The 18,444-nt window shown below is 28.5% G+C and overlaps 5 protein-coding genes across 7 annotated transcripts; 3 read left to right on the top strand and 2 right to left on the bottom strand.

Annotated features, from left to right (window-relative positions):
• Positions 1–237: 237 nt before the first annotated feature.
• LOC118070613 (probable G-protein coupled receptor 83) lies at positions 238–4,052 on the bottom strand. The gene is made up of 3 exons (XM_035089319.1): positions 3,150–4,052; positions 427–606; positions 238–333 (listed from the first exon to the last, which is right to left on the bottom strand). Exons 1-3 carry the CDS (start codon positions 3,549–3,551, stop codon positions 238–240), a joined length of 678 nt encoding a protein of 225 aa, XP_034945210.1. The 5' UTR covers positions 3,552–4,052.
• Positions 4,053–4,495: 443 nt separating this feature from the next.
• On the top strand, positions 4,496–5,279 carry ATPsynE (ATP synthase, subunit E). The gene is made up of 3 exons (XM_035089359.1): positions 4,496–4,635; positions 4,817–4,973; positions 5,089–5,279. The coding sequence occupies exons 1-3, from the start codon at positions 4,582–4,584 to the stop codon at positions 5,121–5,123; spliced, it is 246 nt and encodes an 81-aa protein (XP_034945250.1). The 5' UTR covers positions 4,496–4,581; the 3' UTR covers positions 5,124–5,279.
• Positions 5,280–7,971: 2,692 nt separating this feature from the next.
• Positions 7,972–9,230, bottom strand: Dhpr (dihydropteridine reductase). Its single transcript, XM_035089334.1, has 4 exons — positions 9,079–9,230; positions 8,671–9,001; positions 8,295–8,487; positions 7,972–8,210 (listed from the first exon to the last, which is right to left on the bottom strand). Exons 1-4 carry the CDS (start codon positions 9,166–9,168, stop codon positions 8,111–8,113), a joined length of 714 nt encoding a protein of 237 aa, XP_034945225.1. The 5' UTR covers positions 9,169–9,230; the 3' UTR covers positions 7,972–8,110.
• A 350-nt stretch (positions 9,231–9,580) lies between these two features.
• Positions 9,581–15,122, top strand: LOC118070621 (E3 ubiquitin-protein ligase KCMF1-like). Of its 3 annotated transcripts, none has more exons than XM_035089332.1 (8): positions 9,581–9,803; positions 10,739–10,906; positions 11,011–11,150; positions 11,405–11,601; positions 11,937–12,099; positions 12,172–12,416; positions 12,554–12,980; positions 13,038–15,122. In XM_035089332.1, exons 1-8 carry the CDS (start codon positions 9,788–9,790, stop codon positions 13,230–13,232), a joined length of 1,551 nt encoding a protein of 516 aa, XP_034945223.1. In that variant the 5' UTR covers positions 9,581–9,787; the 3' UTR covers positions 13,233–15,122. The 3 variants fall into 3 exon arrangements, with proteins under 3 accessions (XP_034945223.1, XP_034945222.1, XP_034945224.1); XM_035089331.1 differs by having other exon boundaries at positions 11,919–12,099; XM_035089333.1 differs by having other exon boundaries at positions 11,919–12,099; positions 13,025–13,159.
• A 1,055-nt stretch (positions 15,123–16,177) lies between these two features.
• Positions 16,178–17,869, top strand: Rpi (Ribose-5-phosphate isomerase). Its single transcript, XM_035089341.1, has 5 exons — positions 16,178–16,356; positions 16,462–16,522; positions 16,580–16,695; positions 16,771–17,046; positions 17,388–17,869. The coding sequence occupies exons 1-5, from the start codon at positions 16,201–16,203 to the stop codon at positions 17,586–17,588; spliced, it is 810 nt and encodes a 269-aa protein (XP_034945232.1). The 5' UTR covers positions 16,178–16,200; the 3' UTR covers positions 17,589–17,869.
• The last annotated feature ends 575 nt before the right edge of the window (positions 17,870–18,444 follow it).

Below are 18,444 nucleotides of genomic sequence, written 5' to 3'. Positions count from 1 at the left end.
CTCATGACTACAAACACGCATTTAAACTCTGTTCCGCTCGTTATCCAAAAAAAGAAGCTTTTCCTGTCCAACAAACAATTAATCTTTCTAAACTAAAAACAGACAATTTGTAACCGTGAGTTAGAAAACAGCATTAATGTTTAATTTTCCAAATAATTAAACTATATTTAATGCTAAATATTCATTTATTAATATCAATGTAGATCTGTGTGATTCTCGTATAATTTTAAAAAATATTTACGTTAATAAAAATAAACCTCTCATATATTGTTGAATATTATCCACAAGATTTGTTATACAGATTCCAAGACCATCAAAATCATTTTGAAACTCCTATGAACAGAATTTCATTCACCCTTACTTAATAATAATACTAATTTTAATAATAAAATTATAACAGTCATAAATAATGATAATAATTCTTACAGATAGATCAATATGAACGGTATAAATTGGATGAGGCAGGGCAATACAAACAGCGAAAAACCACGAACCCAAGGAACAAACAAATGCTGGTATTCTTGGCTTTCCAGGATCACTTAGAACTCGATATCGATCGCCAGCGATAAGCAAATAAGTCATCATGGACACATGGAAAGGAACGTCCTGCAAAAAAAATTGAAATATTTAGTTTTTATGGAAATGACTTTTGTCAAAGTAGTAAGTCCGATTTATAGTCAGACGTTAATGGTCCACGATTTGCCCGATTCTGTTAAAATGAAGGCACTAAAGTATTTAATCCTAGATTAACTACAGATAATGTTGATATCTTAAATCTGATAAAAATCACTCGCTTTTTTAAATTAATAATAGCATTTCTTTAATGTTATTTAAACCAGGATAATCTGTTCATTTACTGTTTTTGTGAGGTATTTATTTAATTCCGTTATGTAACATAAAAAAAAATTGCTCTTCATTAAGTTCTCTTTGTTTTGTATTTTATACTTTGAAAATTAAATTGAATTCCGTGGACTCAATTAAAGAGTTGCAGAGAGTTTAAATATGGAAAAACATAATATCATACTTTTCAAGATAATTAGAAATAGCAATATGTTTGATATTAGTGTACACACTTTCTCATGACAAAGAAAAATTGTTCATTCATATTTAAACAGAAATGATGAAGAAAAAAAAAATGATGTAGATGTTCTTGTAGTTTTTTTTAAAAACTATTAATAGAGAATAATGTTTGCAAGCATAAATATTGTATACGAAAATGTGGAAGATAGTGCGAATACATTAAACTTTTTGTTTGTATCAACTTTGCATAAATACTTCGTTTAACTACATTTTTATCAAGAGACATCCATTGTATCGTTTTGGCAAAGTCGCTAGAAATTTTCGATGCAATTTATAATAATAGTATTATCAACAAAATTCTATAGCATTCAATGTAAAGGCATATATCATATTACACAGAATAATGCGAAGTTTGTAGATAAAAATATCCAGAATATTATTTAACATCATTATGAATATATTTTAAAATGGCTAATTTTTAATGTGTATTTTATAAATTGGTAAAGTAGAATATTATATATTAACAACATTGAACAACGAAAAGAAAAAATTATTACCAAGTTAGAAAGCTTTTAATGAATTATGAAAATGTGAATATTGATTTAATTACAAACTTAAGTTTTTCAAGTAATTAATAAGTTTTGAAATACTTTAGAATTTATATACTTTAGCATTTATATCAAAAAAAGAGTTTTTAAAATTAGAAAAAAACACATTTAAAAATATTAATAAAGATTGTGATTTTTGTAACAAAGATTTATATTATTTATTTATAGTTTATCTAAAAATAGGTTTTAAAAAGGCAAAATTGACAAAAGTATTTTGTAATGAATTTTCATGAGAATTATGGGCTAATTGAACTTGACCATGTGAGACCAACTTATTTAGTTGTAGCGTAAAATTACGTTCGCAACGGGACACCTATTTCTTTGAAGAAAATGTTTATAAACTGAAACTACCTTGATGACTATTTGTGGCGCCTCTTAGACGCCGATGTGCACGCGGTCGAGGAAAAAAATGCCCTTGGAGAATTGGAAAATCGACAAGTAAATTCTATTATTTTGTCAAGTTGATTATTTGCCCTGAGCTTTTTTTATTAGTTTTATTTTCATTTATCGACCTCAAGGTTTTCTATATGTTTTTTAAAATAATTGCCCTATTTTCAAGTTTTACATTAGGTATTAAGTTTTATGATGTACAAAATTATTATTTTAATATTAAACAAATCTAAATCAAATAGAGAATATCTGAATAAAAGTAAAAGTTTTTAATTAGATCCTAAAGTCACGCCAAGTCAATAGTTAATTTAGTGCTGCATTGAGAATAACTCTAAATTGGGGATGAATATGTCTTGATAATAAAGATTATTAACATCCATCAACCGGAAGCATTAGCTGCCATGAGTACATCCGAAAACTTGAAACAAATATGATCATCCGCTTGACAACAATACCATGATCCATTCAGTAGCCTTTGTTCCGCTCAAACAAACGAAAATTTGATATTTCATAAAAAAGTTTCCACTTCCTCTATTCTATTTCATTATTATACTGAGTAAAGAACTTGATAATGAAAATATTGTATTTACATTTCATTATTAATTAATTTTAAGAATAAATGAATGTAAAATTTCAATATACTAGAGTAGAGGCCTTAAATAAAGGTCTTAAATAAATAGGCTTCTTTAAAAGCTTCCGTGTTATGGTACTTCATTAAACATTGAATGACAAGATACCGTATAGAATGTGTTGATTCAAGTGATTTTTTTTTGCTTTGTATTCTCAACTTCTTCTACTCAATTGCTTTTTATATACCCTTGCTTTCAGATTTTTGCATTTATTTGCTTCCTCAGTTGTTACAACAACTCTTTGGGTTCTTGAGAATGGACTTTATCACTACACAATAAATTACAAAAGCTTAACGTAAAAAATTAAAAGCCAAGAGAAAAATTTTATTTTGATTAACTGACAATAAAAGAATTTACCCAAGCTTAAAAGCATTCACTTTTTTTTTTGGTTTTTTACCTAAAAATTAAACAATGTTATATCATGTTTCATTTTTTGTTGATTAAAAAAAAACATAAGTACTAAGTACATTAGATGATAATATATAAAATAAAATAAACATACCTGCATGATGGGCAAAAAATAGCAAAGAAACTTTCCGAAAATCCAATTCTGCAGCAAAAGAACCACTAACGTAAACGGTAAAACGAAAATGCATTTTATCACATCCGATATGGCGATGTTAATTAAATAAGCATACGTAGGATCTCGATGTAATTTATTTTTAAAAATATGAAACATCATAAAAATATTAAAAACAACTCCAAAAAAAATTAACAAGGTATAGAGAAAAACAAAAAGCGGATAAATTTGAACCACAGATGATCGTAAATGTGGTTTTGTCAAGTCTTCAGTTTCCGATAAATTTCTCAAGCCATAAATATAATGAGCAACAGCTTGGAGATATTGATCAGGTATTGAATCCAAATCTTCAAGTGTTGTTTTCATTTTTACAGTTTCTTGCATCTAACTATTAATTTCATCAAATGATATATTCAATTATCTCCCATAATTATATAGAATTATTAGAGTAATTGATTATTAATAAATCAAAATTAATCTATTGACAACCCATCCTTCTAACAGATCAATAAGCTAATTGCTCTACAGAATCTCTGTCTATTACTATATCTTTACTGTCTTGTTTACATTCCAACATCAAGTTTTCGAAACTTTCCTTTAACCTCCTCTTCCACTTGATATACGATTTTATTTACATTGTATTCTAGTAAATACTTAGAAACACTTGAAAATAAATTGAATTTATAATATAATTGACTTTTTCATGTAATTAAATAGTAAAAATAAATTCAATTTTGATATAACTCGTAAGAAAATAGTCGATCTCAACATGGAGTTATCGCCGAGGTGACCAACCATGCGGATGCCGCGGTTGCTACTGACTTTACGTTAAAATACTCGAGGGTTAAACTGGGGTAGTTTCCTCTTTTCATCATTCCTTGCGCAGATTCCACCCTCGATGGACAATTGTTGCTACACAGACTGTGAAAGCGTACTCGTATATAAAACAGTACCGGTTTTTTGCACTTGATACTCACCAATTTTTTTTTGTTTTCAATAAAACTTCGAAAGTTTTTTAAAATATTCACCATTTTATCGTAAAATTTTTTCAGGTCTTGTTTACTATTTTAGTAGAGGTTGTGAGCTTTTCCAAGAATTGTATTATTTTTATATCGGATAACTGTACTATACCTAATAAATTATATATAAATTTTAAATCAAATTAAATAAATCTTTCATATCGTTTTTACAGGATTAAACTTATTTTTAAAAATAGAATGATTTAATTATTTATTAATTAGTTTTTTGAATTTAATTTGAAAGTTTTGTTGTTAAAAAATTCAAAGTTATCGACATGAGATAAATTGCGTAATTTACTGATATCAACTAGAGAGGTCACTACAAAACTAATCCTCTCTGTTTCACTCAGCTGATCGTGGAATCATCCCTAAAATAATTATATTTCGTTAAAAAAATGTCGTCTGTTGAATTAGATCCACGACCAGTGAGGCCGTCACCTTTAATTAGGGTATATTGTTTTTAATTATTATAACTTTAATACCATAATTTTATTTAATGTACAGTAATACAAGTCTGATGAACTTTACTTGAAATTGTGGTGTCGTGCTCCATAAGCGAAATATTACATAATTTTTATATTTTTGCATTTTTTTTAAAATATAAATTATATTCGAAATAACGTTTTACAGGTTTCAAGATGGACAATGTTAGGAGCAGGTATTATTTATGGTATTTTCCATCAAAATAGATTAAGTAAGAAAGAAGCGGCTTGGCGAGTAGAAGAAGATAAGCGTAAGGCTATCAGAGACAAGAAGTTGGCAGAAGAAAAACGTCTTGCTGCTGAAGGTATTCAAATTTCTATTATAACATGTTATATTGAATATTATACCTCATTAATGAAAGCATCTATTATATATCATGCAACTAATTTTGATAAACAATTTTATAATTTTTTTAATAGCTGAATGGAGATTATTAGAAGAACAAATGAAGTAAAACAATAATATCGAAATAATCTAGTGGATTTCATTGTGAAAAATGGATCGCTGTACAAATAATAGTTTCATTTCAAAACTCAATATTAAATCAATGTGATAGTGCATTATGAAAAAGTTGAATTCAAAAAATATATGATATAAACTTATAACTCAACTGTAACCTTTCTATTTATTTTCAAGTACAATTCTTTATAAAATATAACTTATAATTGGTTATCAAATTATACTTGAGAAGTCAAAGTGAATGGCAGCATTAATAGATTGGTTATCATTTATTAATATCCTTAGAAAAGAACGTAAGTAGAATTTTTAATATTTATATTCTCTTTTGTCAAGTATTGAAAAATGGTATTCACATGACCTTTAGTTTTTATATAAATTTCTAAAGTGTAAGTAATTTTATCGTAACAATTTTTTAATTCTCTTTAGATACTTTATTTTCATCAAACTCGATATAAATGTCATTTGCAATACTTGAAATAGAGTATTATAATTAAGTTTTGCACGGTCGGTATTTAATTATTCTTTGATTTATTATTTTCTTTAGATTTTTTTAGTGTTCTTTATTTAAATTTCATTTCATTGTTTATTATATTTTATTTTTGTATTTATGTATTTATTAAATCTTTCGTTCTTCATCCTACGTCACAAGCTATTTAACCCATATATACTTCGTTTGCATACTACAGATTAGTCGCGCTTTGTAGACATTCTTTAGTGTTGAATTTTTATATGAAATTCTTCTCAACTTTTCAAAAAGAGTGCCAAATTCTTTACATATTTCTACTCTTAGCCCAGCAATCAAATTCAAAAAAAAATATCCTATTGTTTCCCACTACTCTTTGTATTATTAAGATAAATTTTTTTGTTTTATTTCTGACTTGTACATATTTATGTAATTTCTTTATTTGAACTTCATTTGCTTCAAGTTTATCTCTGGGTTCCTTTTCAATAAAAACCCTCTTCACATTGATCTAGAACTGTCTTTATATAATTTATCACGATTTAAATTTCTCTACTACTTGCTTAGTCTTTATTTTCCGGCTTTTTATTATATACTCTTCTTTCTTACATCAACAATTGATATATAATTACTGTTTATCTTATTTGAAAAAAAATATTCTTTAACACATTTTATTTGTATTTAGCAAAAAAAAAAAGAGTATTAATTATTTATTTTCTCGGCTAAAAATATTTATAGCTTTAATTCAATAATAATATTTGATGAAAAAAACTACACACTTTCATAAAAAGTCAGTGGAAATAAGTGAATTTTATAATGAATGAAAAATAAGAATAAATTAAAGGCAGGATTAAAAGTTGAAAAGCGTTTAGAAAAAATGCGAAAGCTTTATGGAGTTTATAATGGAAGAAAAGTCTCTTACATATTTTTATTATTTATATACATACATTATTTTATATTTAGAATATTTTCAAATAAGATTAACAATATTCATTCATTTATATGTACATACGATAGATAAACGAAAATTCTCCTTTTTGGTTTAAGTTTAGAGAAATCGTTCATGCAATTAAAGTTAAGCTATTAAAGTTAGAGTAGAATAACCACAGACTAGACTTTCCAGAAATGAATACAATTTTAATATAAAGTGCACAAAGAATAATAAAACTGTGGCGTTACATATTAAGTGTATGCACATTGAGTTGAAAAATTTTTTTAAGATAATTTTTTTATATTTATTAATTTTTAATTTATGTAAATATAGTTTAGATTACAAAATAGAATTTTTCCACGTGTAGGGAATATTTTAGCGTAAATATATCCTTCACAAACCGCAAACTTAATGTTTAGTTTCTTTATTGATGAGTTTAAGTTGAAGCACGTGGCATGATCACAGAGTACACTTTATTTTGAGGGAGTGTTATTTAAATATTAAAGTTCATTTTAGAGGGAGAATAAGTGTTGAGAAAGACTAATAGTATCAAAGGGGGAGAAATTAAAAAAAAATTAGTTTTCAAATTTATTTTAAATAAACAATAAAATTGAGACATGACTTTTTTAATTTTCTGTTTTCTTACTATGTATCAATCAAGTTGACGTATAAGTATTGACAACTGCGTAGTCGGCTCACAAATTGATTTAGAAAGGATAACAGCTATTGCGTATTGAAGTAACTCTATAAATCTTACATTGGATTTTTTACATCGTATTTTGTAATCTATTATTTGAAAAAAGTATTATGATAAAAATGATATTTTCGTGTAAGCAGAATAAATTGAAATTCGAGTTTACATTATTAAATGGAATATAATTATAAAAAACTCCATTTTATATCGTCTTATTACTTATTGATTCTTTAAAATCCACTGTCATTAATAAAGATGTAAAGAGTGATCATAAATCCTTAAAATTGACGTGTCAATAATTAAATAGTCTAACAAAAATTTTAATACATCAAAGAACAGTAATCAATATGTCATAGATATTATTCATGAATAATTTTTTTTTCAAGAGGAAATCTACGAAAAAAATCCAATGTAAAATTAATTACTCGGAAAACAAACTGTGATATTAATAATATAAAAATTATCATTCATATATATATAAGATTATCCAAGTATTTTTTCTTCAAGGCTTTAGGTACAAGTATTTATAGCTTATGTAATTTATTAAAATAAATTATTATTTTTTAATAATAAAATAATCAAGTTATAAACATTATCCATTCGTAAGAAGGGTTAATATGGGAATATGAAATAGACATTTTGCTGTCTAAGATAACATATATTTTTTACATTTTTACACAGGAATGTACACATCAATATATTTTTATAAATTATCTCAAAATAAGTACAAATTAAAATGCAATAAAAGCAAAATATGAAATATTTTATACAACCATTTGAACTTCAGTATTATTAGAAAATATAATTCATCAATTTCACCTCTTTTTCATTGTTTAAATGCCGCCATAGTGTGCTCAGTAAATATTTAATAATATTTGAAAACATTTCGGTATTGGTTTAGACTGGAATCACTTGAGTTTTATTGTCCTTAGTAATCAATTGTAAGAGACTTCCATTTTTTGGTCGTTCCTGATTCTGTGACCATTTCCAGAAAAGACTGCAATAAATCCAGATAGTGTCAGCTCTTAATGTAATGAATAGGATAAAACTATTCAAGAGGTTTATAAGATTAAACACATACTCAGCTACGAAATCAAGGGGAGTCCAGCTACTAGTATCAGCATCGGCCATCCATTTACGATTCATCGGGGTATCAAGAGTTACTGGAAGAATGGCAGCAACCAAAGAATTATTAGGAAGACCACTGCTTTTACTAGCAAGCGATTGTGTTAGTTGATGAACAGCTGCTTTTGCCATTCCATATCCGATCATTCCTGTAGAACAATATTTTAATATAAAATTATGTTATGTTATCATTTTTTTAATAATTAAATCTGATTTTAAATCTTAACTTTTAGGAAAATGAGAACATTTCAAATATTTTAATAAAATAATGACCTCAAAAAAGTCTCTTTTTTATAACAGTTCGTTCCGGATAACATAAAGTATCTACTGACCAGGAGTTCCTTCAAGCGCAGCTTTGGCTCCAGTCAAGGATAAAAATCCACCTTCTTTTAAATAATGAGCAGCAATACTAGCAGCAATAGTAGAACTCCACACACTTTGTTTCCACATCAATTCAGTATTAGAAAGGAAGTCTTTATGACTGGCATTGCCACCAGCCCAGCCTCCAGCAACACAAATAATGCCATCAACTTTTTCCTCCTTGAGAATATCCTTCACTTGAGCAAGAATACTTGTTTCTTGTTCTTTCCAGCTGTGATCACCATTGACTATGACATTAGCATCAGCAGCTTCATTAGCTTTCATATCAATACTTCCAACCCACTAAAAAATAACAATAAAAATTAAAGATCATTATGATTGCAAATAATATATCTAGTTAATCAGATAAACAAACTTACCCAATTTTTTGCTTTAAATTGTGTTACACAAGCAGAGCCGAGGGCCCCCTTGCCTCCGTAGACGAAAACACGACCGAGAGCGTTGGACATAGCTCGATAAATGTCTACTTTTTACTATTTTACGCAAGAAATGCAAGATTATTTTACGAATGTTTCCGAATGACTTCGGCTGCTTTCGTCTTGCTGTCACAGCATCTCGGTACAATAACAATCTTTTCTACCGCTGTTTTAATTACTCCATTTACATAAATTCGAACAACTCTTTCTTTCATTCTTAAAAGACAAAAAAAATAATTCAAACTCTATTTTTATATATATTTCGCTAATGTGTCCTTGGATTTGATTATAATGAAAATAAAATCAGCTCATTATTTGTACTGTTTGATTTTAAATCTTCCGCGTGATTATGAAGTTTCGGATAATGTACCAATGGCGCTTAATTCGTCTCCCCCTTCTCTGTAAAAGCAAATTTTGCGTGCGTGAACGTAGTAATAAACGTGACGTGACGGTAGCCTAGTTGGGTTAGGTTTACGCTGAAAATTTTTAACGAAAAATTATTTGTTAAATTGCATTAAATGTTTCTTGTATATTTGTCACAAAGATAAACACGAGTTGCTGACACGAGTGTCCAATAAATAATAGTAATTGGTGAAGCATCGTGACCTGTGAAGCCCCGCATTTCTCTTGTATATGAAATTCTAAACGGAAAATGAGTCGACATGAAGGTACGTAAATGTGCTATCTCTTGAGCCAGACTAGATCTTAATCTTAATCTCATTGAACATCTAACAAATTTTTCAGATTTATTTACGTTCTGGGAATTTTATTATTGGATATTTTACCATGTTATTGATAAGAATTAACATTTTATATTTTCATTTTTGAGCGAAAGCTACAAATTACAGGGCTAATGTCAGAGTCTAGGTGGCAGCACTTCTTAGAAATTAGCCTGATTTTTTATTAAAAAATTTGTTTAATATAAAAATTTAATTTAATTAAAATATCACTACACAACAATGATTATTTATTTTACATGAAACTTCATTATTTTGGAAAATATTTTTATTTATTTCATCTTGAGATATTAATTATCTATTAATATCGCTTCTTTCTTTATAATAATCATTTCTATTTAAAAGCTAAATGCAATTTTTATTCCACTTTTTATTCTTCATTTTTTTACGAACCTAATCTATTTTCACATAACCTCACAACGTCCTGGTCAATGGTAGGAAAACATTTTTAAGAATGGTCATAAAAAATAAAGGTATTAGCCTTTAAAATAGTTAGAAAAAAATGAATTACTATTTAATAAATCCATTGACCTTTGACCCATTAATATTATTTTTCTATAAACGACTTATGTGCTACTTTGACCTTCAAAAATTTAATTTACATTTATGAACAATTAGAGAAGTTTATCTTTTCACGATAATAATCAAATTCATCAATGTTTGTGAATGGTCTCAATAGAAAACTATATCTCGTAAGATCTACATTTGATATTCAAGTTCATTCTGCAACTATTGAAAATTCAAGATACTTATTGCATAATAAGACAATTCACTGAATTCCTTTGTCACAGAATGTTTATTTCTTTATATCTCGTTTATTATTAATATTTACTTATCAGAAAAATTAAAAAAATGATTGATTTCAGGGGTGAGCTGTGACTCCTGTCTAAAAGGTAACTTTCGGGGTCGCAGGTACAAGTGCCTAGTGTGCTATGATTACGACTTATGTGCAAGCTGCTATGAAGCAGGCGCTACAACAACACGTCACCTTACTGATCATCCAATGCAATGTATCCTCACAAGAACTGATTTTGGTAAGGATATAAAAATACCTTATGGTTTAAAGATAGATTGGATGTTTAAAAAGGTTTGTCATTAAATATTGATGAGTTCGATTTTTAATCATTTCTTTTTTTAGAACTTTATTATGGAGGAGAAGGCGTAAGTGTGGAACAACCACAATCTCTAACCTGCCCATATTGTACGAGAATGGGTTTTACAGAAGCAACTTTACAAGAACACGTTACTGCTGATCATGCGGATACCACATTTGAAATAGTGTGTAATTTACCATCGCCTTTAAAGAACATTATTTAGACCATTAGTGAATGTGATGAAGTATTTGATATCAATATTTTTATATAAAGAAGAAATGAATTGTGTTCCGAGTAGTTTTTTTCTTAGACGGAGCAGAATTATTTAGATTATTCAAATCATTATATAAGTATAATTGTAGAAATAATTGATCAGGATTATGGTATATTGATAAAAATTTATAATAATAACTGAAAATTTGTTATTGATGACTATAGGTGTGTCCAGTTTGTGCTTTTGTGCCAGGAGGTGATCCGAATCACTTAACTGACGATTTTGCAAACCATTTAAGTACAGAACATCGTAGTGGACCAAGAGATTTGATATCATTTTTGGATGAACCAGCATCTAGTAGACATGGTCCTCGACGAATACCTCATTCATCTCGAGGTGTTGGTGGAACTCGAACTCGACGGTATGATTAGTTAAATATTCCCACAACTTTATTTTTTCAACAGGCAATAGAAAAATCTCACAACCTTCTGATTAGTATGATTTTATTATGTTACATTTTTTACATCAATAATAATCATTTTTATTTGAGTTCATCATAAACATTACTTCACAAACACCTGTTGAAAAAAGGTTGTTGGTAGAAGTCTATCAAAAAAAATAAGTTTAGTCACTCATATAACTTATAAATCATTTTAATTACTGTCTTGGCCCTTCTTGTTCCTTTGGAATCATAATATCCCTAGATATCGTTCATTCCAATGACGATAGGACCTTCAGGTCCAACATGCTTTTCAGTTCGTCCGGAGGACTCAGCCCAAGCAGTCGAGATAATATAGATCCTATTGCGGAATTATTGTCCCAATTATCTGGTGTTCGTCGAACTGGTGGTAGTACTGGCCAAAATACTCAGCTGCAACAATTGCAAATGCAATTGCAAATAGAACGTCAACAGGTTCGGGTAAGGATCAATCATTTTACTAACTCAAAAGAGTTTTTATTCAAGTATATTTATTAATAAACAATGGTTTAGGCTGCAACAAGACATCAATTAGACCGAATGCCCAGAAGGCAACCGCAAGCAATTGGCTCAGTTAGTGGTGGAAGTAGTGGAAACGGTGGTAATGCAAACTCGAATAATGCTAATAGCGGCAGTCATTCTACTACAATGGCAGGTGTAGTTACAAACAATACAGCGAATAATAATAATTCAATAGCTGTCAACCCGTCCAGCGGATCATCTGCCAATTCTCAGAATTCAATGTTTTTGTTGCCTAGGTATGCTTAAAATTTTTTACAGCCAATTTTAACTTAGTAAATATGTCATGTCATGGTCAGAATAAGCTGCCAAAAGTTTGCGTCATCTTTAAGCACGATTAATCTCATTTTTTTTTGTTTTTTTCTTCTGTCACCAGATGCATCTCAACAACACTATCAGACTCACAGCTTCAAAGCATTGAACGTGAAAATGCAAACAAAAGTCTATTTGTTCGAGAATTAGTGATGGGAACATTAGCACAAGCGTTACCAGATTTAACGCCGCAGTCGCAGTCATCAGCAATTCAAACTCCAACCTCAAGTACGACGACAGCAACGACAAGCCCTGAAACGCCAAATGCATGTGCTACAGTCACTGTAAAAAAGTCTAGTACTTCATCAGTTCAAGAGGGAAAAAGAGAATCTACAACAGCGTCAGCTAAACCACTTTTAACTGGTCAATCTCAGCATCAAGTTCATTCAACTGCTGCTGGTAGTGTAGCAGCAAGTCTCCCAAGTCAAGGATTACCTGCAGCAAATCCAATAGTACAGACATTAATGCATAGTGTATTACCTCAGCCATTGGTAAGTTGTATTAAACTGAACTGAACGTTGACGAAATTAAATAGTGATATTTCGTAGGTTTTACAGCAACCACTACCACCACCAGTAAGAAATACTGGAACTGGAACAATTAGAGAACCGATTGGAGCTCCAGCGCCAGCTTATCTCCGAGGTGGAGTTGGGTCCGTTGGAGTTACAGGCTCATCACGAAGAAAACCTGTACGATCAGTCGACGGTAGAAACCAATCAACAGAGCCTCCACCCCCACACTAACCCGTTAGGTTTTTTTTTTGCTTGGTTTCCTTCTCCCTTAATCCTGTTGGGCCCTACACAAACTCTCCTTGATCCCTCTAGCACTAGTCCTAGCACTGTTTAGAACACATCATTGTTGTTATTATTATATTATATATTAATAATTGATAATTATTTTCCATCCCTCTTAACCCGCCCGTCTGAATAAGAGACTTCTTTCGCTAAAAAAAAAAATGAAACAATGGAAACAAATCGACACTTAAGACACTGAGACATATGTGTAATCTTTCTTGAGATGTATTTATGTACATAATTATTGGGTTTTTCATCGACGTCTATCTCACTTATTGCCATTATTAATGTAAATAATTCATATTGTCATTTTTAAATTCTTCGTAATATTTAAAAAGCATTTTATATTCAAAATAAAGGAAGATTTTTTTCTTATTATTTTGAATATAAATGATTCAACCAACTTTGAAATATCTTTGTTTTTACAACAAAGAGAGTTTTTATCGGGATAATTCAATCTTACGAAAAGACGTCGATGCAAAAAAAAATTTGAAAAACCCTTTAATATTCTTAAACTCTCTCATTTTTTCACTCTCAGTGAATTAATCGGGCTTCAACTTTCCCGCAAGTGTCTTAGATCTTTATCAACTTTATCTGCAGCCCATTGATTATAATCTTGAAGTATGAAAATGAATCTATAGAAAATCGCTCATTGTTACATGCCTGATAAAGATTCGTATACGTTGCGTTTAGTTTTCTTTTTTCAAGTACTTTAATATTATTCTTTGTCATTTTTTCGTCGTACTATTATTTGTAGATGCTTGTGAGAATGATTTATGAGTGACAATTGATAAATGTGAATAATATCAGTTATGAGTGAAGAAAATTTATATATATAAATATAAATAAATAAAGTGAAGAAAATAAAGAACGTGGAAAATCATCAGGGTATGCGGTAAATTTTCAAACTATCATTACTCATCAATATAATTAATTATTATTACTATTAATGAACCTTACTATTATTATAATTAATTTTTTTCTTTTGAAGAGTGAGAAAGATATTTTCATTTACTTGACACTTGATTATTTACTCTCTCCTTCCCGGTAATATTAAAGCACGAATAAAGAAAGAGTGAAAAAGGCTGCAATTGAAAAAGAATAAAATAAAGATGAAAGTAATAGTCTATTTACAGATTTCATTTTCTTGACTAAAAATTTTCTATATTCAAATACTTGGAGTAATATTTTAGCTAATGAACGATAATAAATGCTCGAATCGATTGGATTAAATAATAAATTATTTTTCATCTGTAAAATGACTAAATGACCGAGTGAATAGTAAATAAAATAAATAAAAAGTAAGATAATAATAAATATTTAAATATGCATAATAAACGAGACTATAATTGTAATTTTGTATTCAATACAAGAATGTATTTCTCAATATCTCTCTCAATCTTCAATTCTGTAACACTTTTGCAAATGTAAAAAAAATCGTTTCATGTATTTGTGAATGCTATTCCACAAATGTATTTTATATTTATACTTATTCTGTAACTATATATGATAATAATTGCATGTAATAAATCGTATAATGGTGATAACAAGAATCAATGAGAGAAAAGAAGGAATAAAAGTATTCATAGAGCGGGTTAATAAGAACAATCAGTTTAATAGTCTATCATAAAATATTTATCGAAAATTTTATTGAATACTCCTATTTAACTAATTTGTTGCTATTATATTCATTATCAATAACAATTAGTAATCATTATAAGGCTTGTAACTGTATAAAACCTGCGCTTGAAAAAAAATGGAGTCTCATTGTATAATAATTATGGTTTAGAGGGATTAGAATCAAGACACAAATCAACAATAAATGCAGTAATCAAGCTAGATAGTAGTTTAATCAAATTTTATTTAAAATTTTTCAATTTTTATGTTGAAAAAGGAATAATTTAAATGAAAAATGAATGCACTGTCAAAGCTGTAGAATGATTTTTGACAAAATTTCGATTTAAACGATTGCATATTTAGTTAACTAAATTTATTAAATAAAGAAAATGCACGCGAATAAGTATTTAATTGAATTGATTAAGAAGTGTTCATCTGCTGGGTTGATAATTATACGGGAAGGAGATCTAATTAAGACAGAAAATCAAATGATGAATATGAGTGTGGGAAATGAATAAAATTATAGTAACAAAAGAAAAGCGTTTTAAAATAATAATAATTATTATGATTTTGATTATTATTATTCTTATTATTTACTAATAGGAAATAAATAAAAATCTTATACATAATTAATGAATCATTAAAAACAAAAATGTACATTGTGTTTTACTGTATTTTATGTTATGCCTCTGATGCTGAATATAGTAAATGAATCATTAAATTAATAATTACACATTTAAAATTTTTAAGTCAAAACCAACAGTGTATTTTTTATTCATTCAGATTTAGTAGTATTTATATTCATTTTTACTTATACAGATATTTTTAAAGTTCATTTACTACCATACAACTTTCTTCTTGAGTTAATCGATATTATATTGATTATTTTTCGTTATAAAACTACTTTATTGGCTAACATAAAATAAAAAATGTGTATCTTGAACAATTTGACTTCCCTCAAAGTAATATATTAAATGACAATAATCATTTGTTTATTTATAAAATTCAATTTCTCCCACAGAATTTTATTGACATGCGCACAATAATCGAAAATTAATGGCGGAAAACACGGTTCAAATAAAAAAAATTATATTGAATCAGTTTTTGGATACATTTTTATTAAATTTTAAATGTTCTATAATTATTATTGATTGTTCACTTGAAAAAATCTATATATTAAATATAAACGATAATTTGAATACAAATATATGGTCACTGAATTAATGTTGTATTCAAAAAATATTTGTGCAAAAACGTCGTAACAATGCCGCCGCGTTTTTTGATAACCTAAAATTTTATTATGATTTTGAAAAGTCCGGCTACCAGAGGCATAAAGTTTTTGCAAAAATTTAATTATCATTTAGTAAATAACAACTTTAAATACAACAAAATAATGGGTCCACTTGAAAGTGCAAAAAAAATCGCAGCTTATAAAGCTGTCGATGAGTATGTAAAGGTAATATTCTCTTATTTTTTAAATAATCGAGATGAATGCTTAGGTTATGTAGAGGATGATTTTTATTGTTACATTTTTTAAACTAGTTAATTATTATCATTATAGAATAACAGCATTATTGGCATAGGCAGTGGTTCTACTGTAATTTATGCTGTACACAGAATTGGTAATCACAATTTTATATTTTATTTATTGTAAATAAGTAATACATGATTTTTTTCAGCTGAGAGAATTAAAGCAGAAGACTTGCATGTTGTTTGTATACCAACGTCTTTTCAAGCCAGACAGTTAATAATACGTAATCATCTAACATTGGGTGATCTCGAGACACATCCAAAAGTAATTCATCGATTCCACGAAAGTTTTAAATACTTTCATTATGCCATTATTAATAATTCACATATTTGATTGTAGTTGGACTGTGTTATTGATGGAGCTGATGAAGTTGATGCAGATTTGACTTTAATTAAAGGTGGAGGAGGTTGTTTATTACAAGAAAAAATTGTTGCTTCTTGTACTGATGAACTGATAATTATTGCTGATTATACAAAGAATTCTGATAGATTGGGACAACAGTATAAGAAAGGGATTCCTATAGAAGTTATTCCTATGGCATATGTTCCAATTAAAAAAAAAATTGAGGAAAATTATGGTGGAGTGGCAAAAGTTAGAATGGCTGTAGCGAAAGCAGTAAGTACATACATAAAATATAATATAAAAGTTTTTTTAAGATAAGACAGAAATTGTGACTACTATACATAACAAAAATACATACACCAAAATTATTTTATCACTTATTTCACAATTAGTTTTTTTATACTAAATTTTAATTACTTGAGAGATCAACAAGAATTGTGTAATAACTTAAAAGTCATGCGTTTATATGTGTATGTTTATTTTTGGATCACTTTTTTAATGATGAACACATTAATAATTTATCAATTATATCTTGCGTTGCCAGCGATATTCTAATCGCTTTTATTCTTTATGGGTCAATTTTAATTACTACAACACTAAATTATCTTTTAAAGGGTCCTGTGGTGACTGATAATGGAAACTTCATCCTTGATTGGCACTTTCCATTTGAACTAGAAAAATCATGGGAAAAAGTGAATACTGAAATAATTTCAATGCCTGGTGTAGTAGAGATTGGGCTTTTTGTAAATATGGCTAAGAAAGCATATTTTGGCATGGCTGATGGTGGTGTCAAAGAACAAACTTTGAACCAATAGAATTGGGGTTACTAATGTACATAAGACGGAGTGAATCAACTTACCATGTGTTTATACCATCAAAACTATATTTTTTTATAAAAGTTCATTTCTATTTTATATTTGCTCAAATGTGAATCATATAGATCTTCATTTTGGTACTTATTTTTAATTTTCAATTATTTAATTTATGACTCAAGCATATTTCAAGGTACAACGAAGAAATTATTTTACCTCAACTACTTGATAGAATTTTTTTACATTGTAACTGATTGCAAATAAATGATTTTACTTATATCTCATTTCTGAGTTGTGTATGGCAGGTATGGGCCATGTTGTGCCCATTGTGACTATCCTGTCCCAGTCACTAGTACTTTTAGCCATTCCGAAAATGGGTCTTCACATTAATTATTAATTTTAGGCCGTAAGAGGCTACGTTTTCAAAGTAAAAGTTCTCTTTAAGATTAAGAGTACTCGTACAATAAGACCCACAATGAAAATTATATTAAGTGACCCAGGTACTAAGTTAAAGGGACTTTGAGAAGTCCCAATAGCCGATGCCTGGTGTATAGTAGAGAATATGTTTATAGCTAAGAGAGATCTTAGCTATAAACAAAGAAAGATGTGAATAGAATTTTCTTTCAAATGGCCCGATGTGGCCAGAAAATTTATTATGAAATTAGTATGAATTCTTATGGCAGGGGTGGGCAAACTTTAACTTTTGCAGAGCACCAGTAAAAAGGTCTACCTAGTAAAATCTTCTATCTCTCTCACTCTTACTTGCAGGAGTAATAGCTCTGAAAATTATACCTGAAGAGCCACGTTTGTCCATCTCTGGTCTTATTATATGGCGTTAGGTAGGAGTTTAACACAGTTG

The sequence above is a fragment of the Chelonus insularis genome, unplaced genomic scaffold (assembly GCF_013357705.1).
Source record: "Chelonus insularis isolate UGA/USDA-ARS -01 unplaced genomic scaffold, ASM1335770v1 contig_66_pilon, whole genome shotgun sequence".
Lineage (NCBI taxonomy): Eukaryota > Metazoa > Arthropoda > Insecta > Hymenoptera > Braconidae > Chelonus > Chelonus insularis.
Note: the sequence above shows the minus strand (reverse complement) of the source record. Positions and strands in the feature narration are given on the sequence as shown.

What these genes read in the sequence shown, in the direction of transcription:
- LOC118070613 (XM_035089319.1), bottom strand. Translation starts at nt 3,551, where the DNA reads ATGCAAGAAACTGTAAAAATGAAAACAACACTTGAAGATTTGGATTCA. An exon ending in ATTTTTTGCCCATCATGCAG is followed by an intron (nt 607 to 3,149) that starts GTATGTTTATTT and finishes TTTTTTTTGCAG; the next exon opens with GACGTTCCTTTCCATGTGTC. An exon ending in CCGTTCATATTGATCTATCT is followed by an intron (nt 334 to 426) that starts GTAAGAATTATT and finishes TTCTGTTCATAG; the next exon opens with GAGTTTCAAAATGATTTTGA.
- ATPsynE (XM_035089359.1), top strand. Translation starts at nt 4,582, where the DNA reads ATGTCGTCTGTTGAATTAGATCCACGACCAGTGAGGCCGTCACCTTTA. An exon ending in GGCCGTCACCTTTAATTAGG is followed by an intron (nt 4,636 to 4,816) that starts GTATATTGTTTT and finishes AACGTTTTACAG; the next exon opens with GTTTCAAGATGGACAATGTT. An exon ending in AAAACGTCTTGCTGCTGAAG is followed by an intron (nt 4,974 to 5,088) that starts GTATTCAAATTT and finishes TTTTTTTAATAG; the next exon opens with CTGAATGGAGATTATTAGAA.
- Dhpr (XM_035089334.1), bottom strand. Translation starts at nt 9,168, where the DNA reads ATGTCCAACGCTCTCGGTCGTGTTTTCGTCTACGGAGGCAAGGGGGCC. An exon ending in TGCGCTTGAAGGAACTCCTG is followed by an intron (nt 8,488 to 8,670) that starts GTCAGTAGATAC and finishes ATTGTTCTACAG; the next exon opens with GAATGATCGGATATGGAATG. An exon ending in CCCCTTGATTTCGTAGCTGA is followed by an intron (nt 8,211 to 8,294) that starts GTATGTGTTTAA and finishes GATTTATTGCAG; the next exon opens with TCTTTTCTGGAAATGGTCAC.
- LOC118070621 (XM_035089331.1), top strand. An exon ending in TCAATGTTTTTGTTGCCTAG is followed by an intron (nt 12,417 to 12,553) that starts GTATGCTTAAAA and finishes TTCTGTCACCAG; the next exon opens with ATGCATCTCAACAACACTAT. An exon ending in GTGTATTACCTCAGCCATTG is followed by an intron (nt 12,981 to 13,037) that starts GTAAGTTGTATT and finishes GATATTTCGTAG; the next exon opens with GTTTTACAGCAACCACTACC.
- Rpi (XM_035089341.1), top strand. Translation starts at nt 16,201, where the DNA reads ATGATTTTGAAAAGTCCGGCTACCAGAGGCATAAAGTTTTTGCAAAAA. An exon ending in TTATGCTGTACACAGAATTG is followed by an intron (nt 16,523 to 16,579) that starts GTAATCACAATT and finishes GATTTTTTTCAG; the next exon opens with CTGAGAGAATTAAAGCAGAA. An exon ending in GAATGGCTGTAGCGAAAGCA is followed by an intron (nt 17,047 to 17,387) that starts GTAAGTACATAC and finishes TATCTTTTAAAG; the next exon opens with GGTCCTGTGGTGACTGATAA.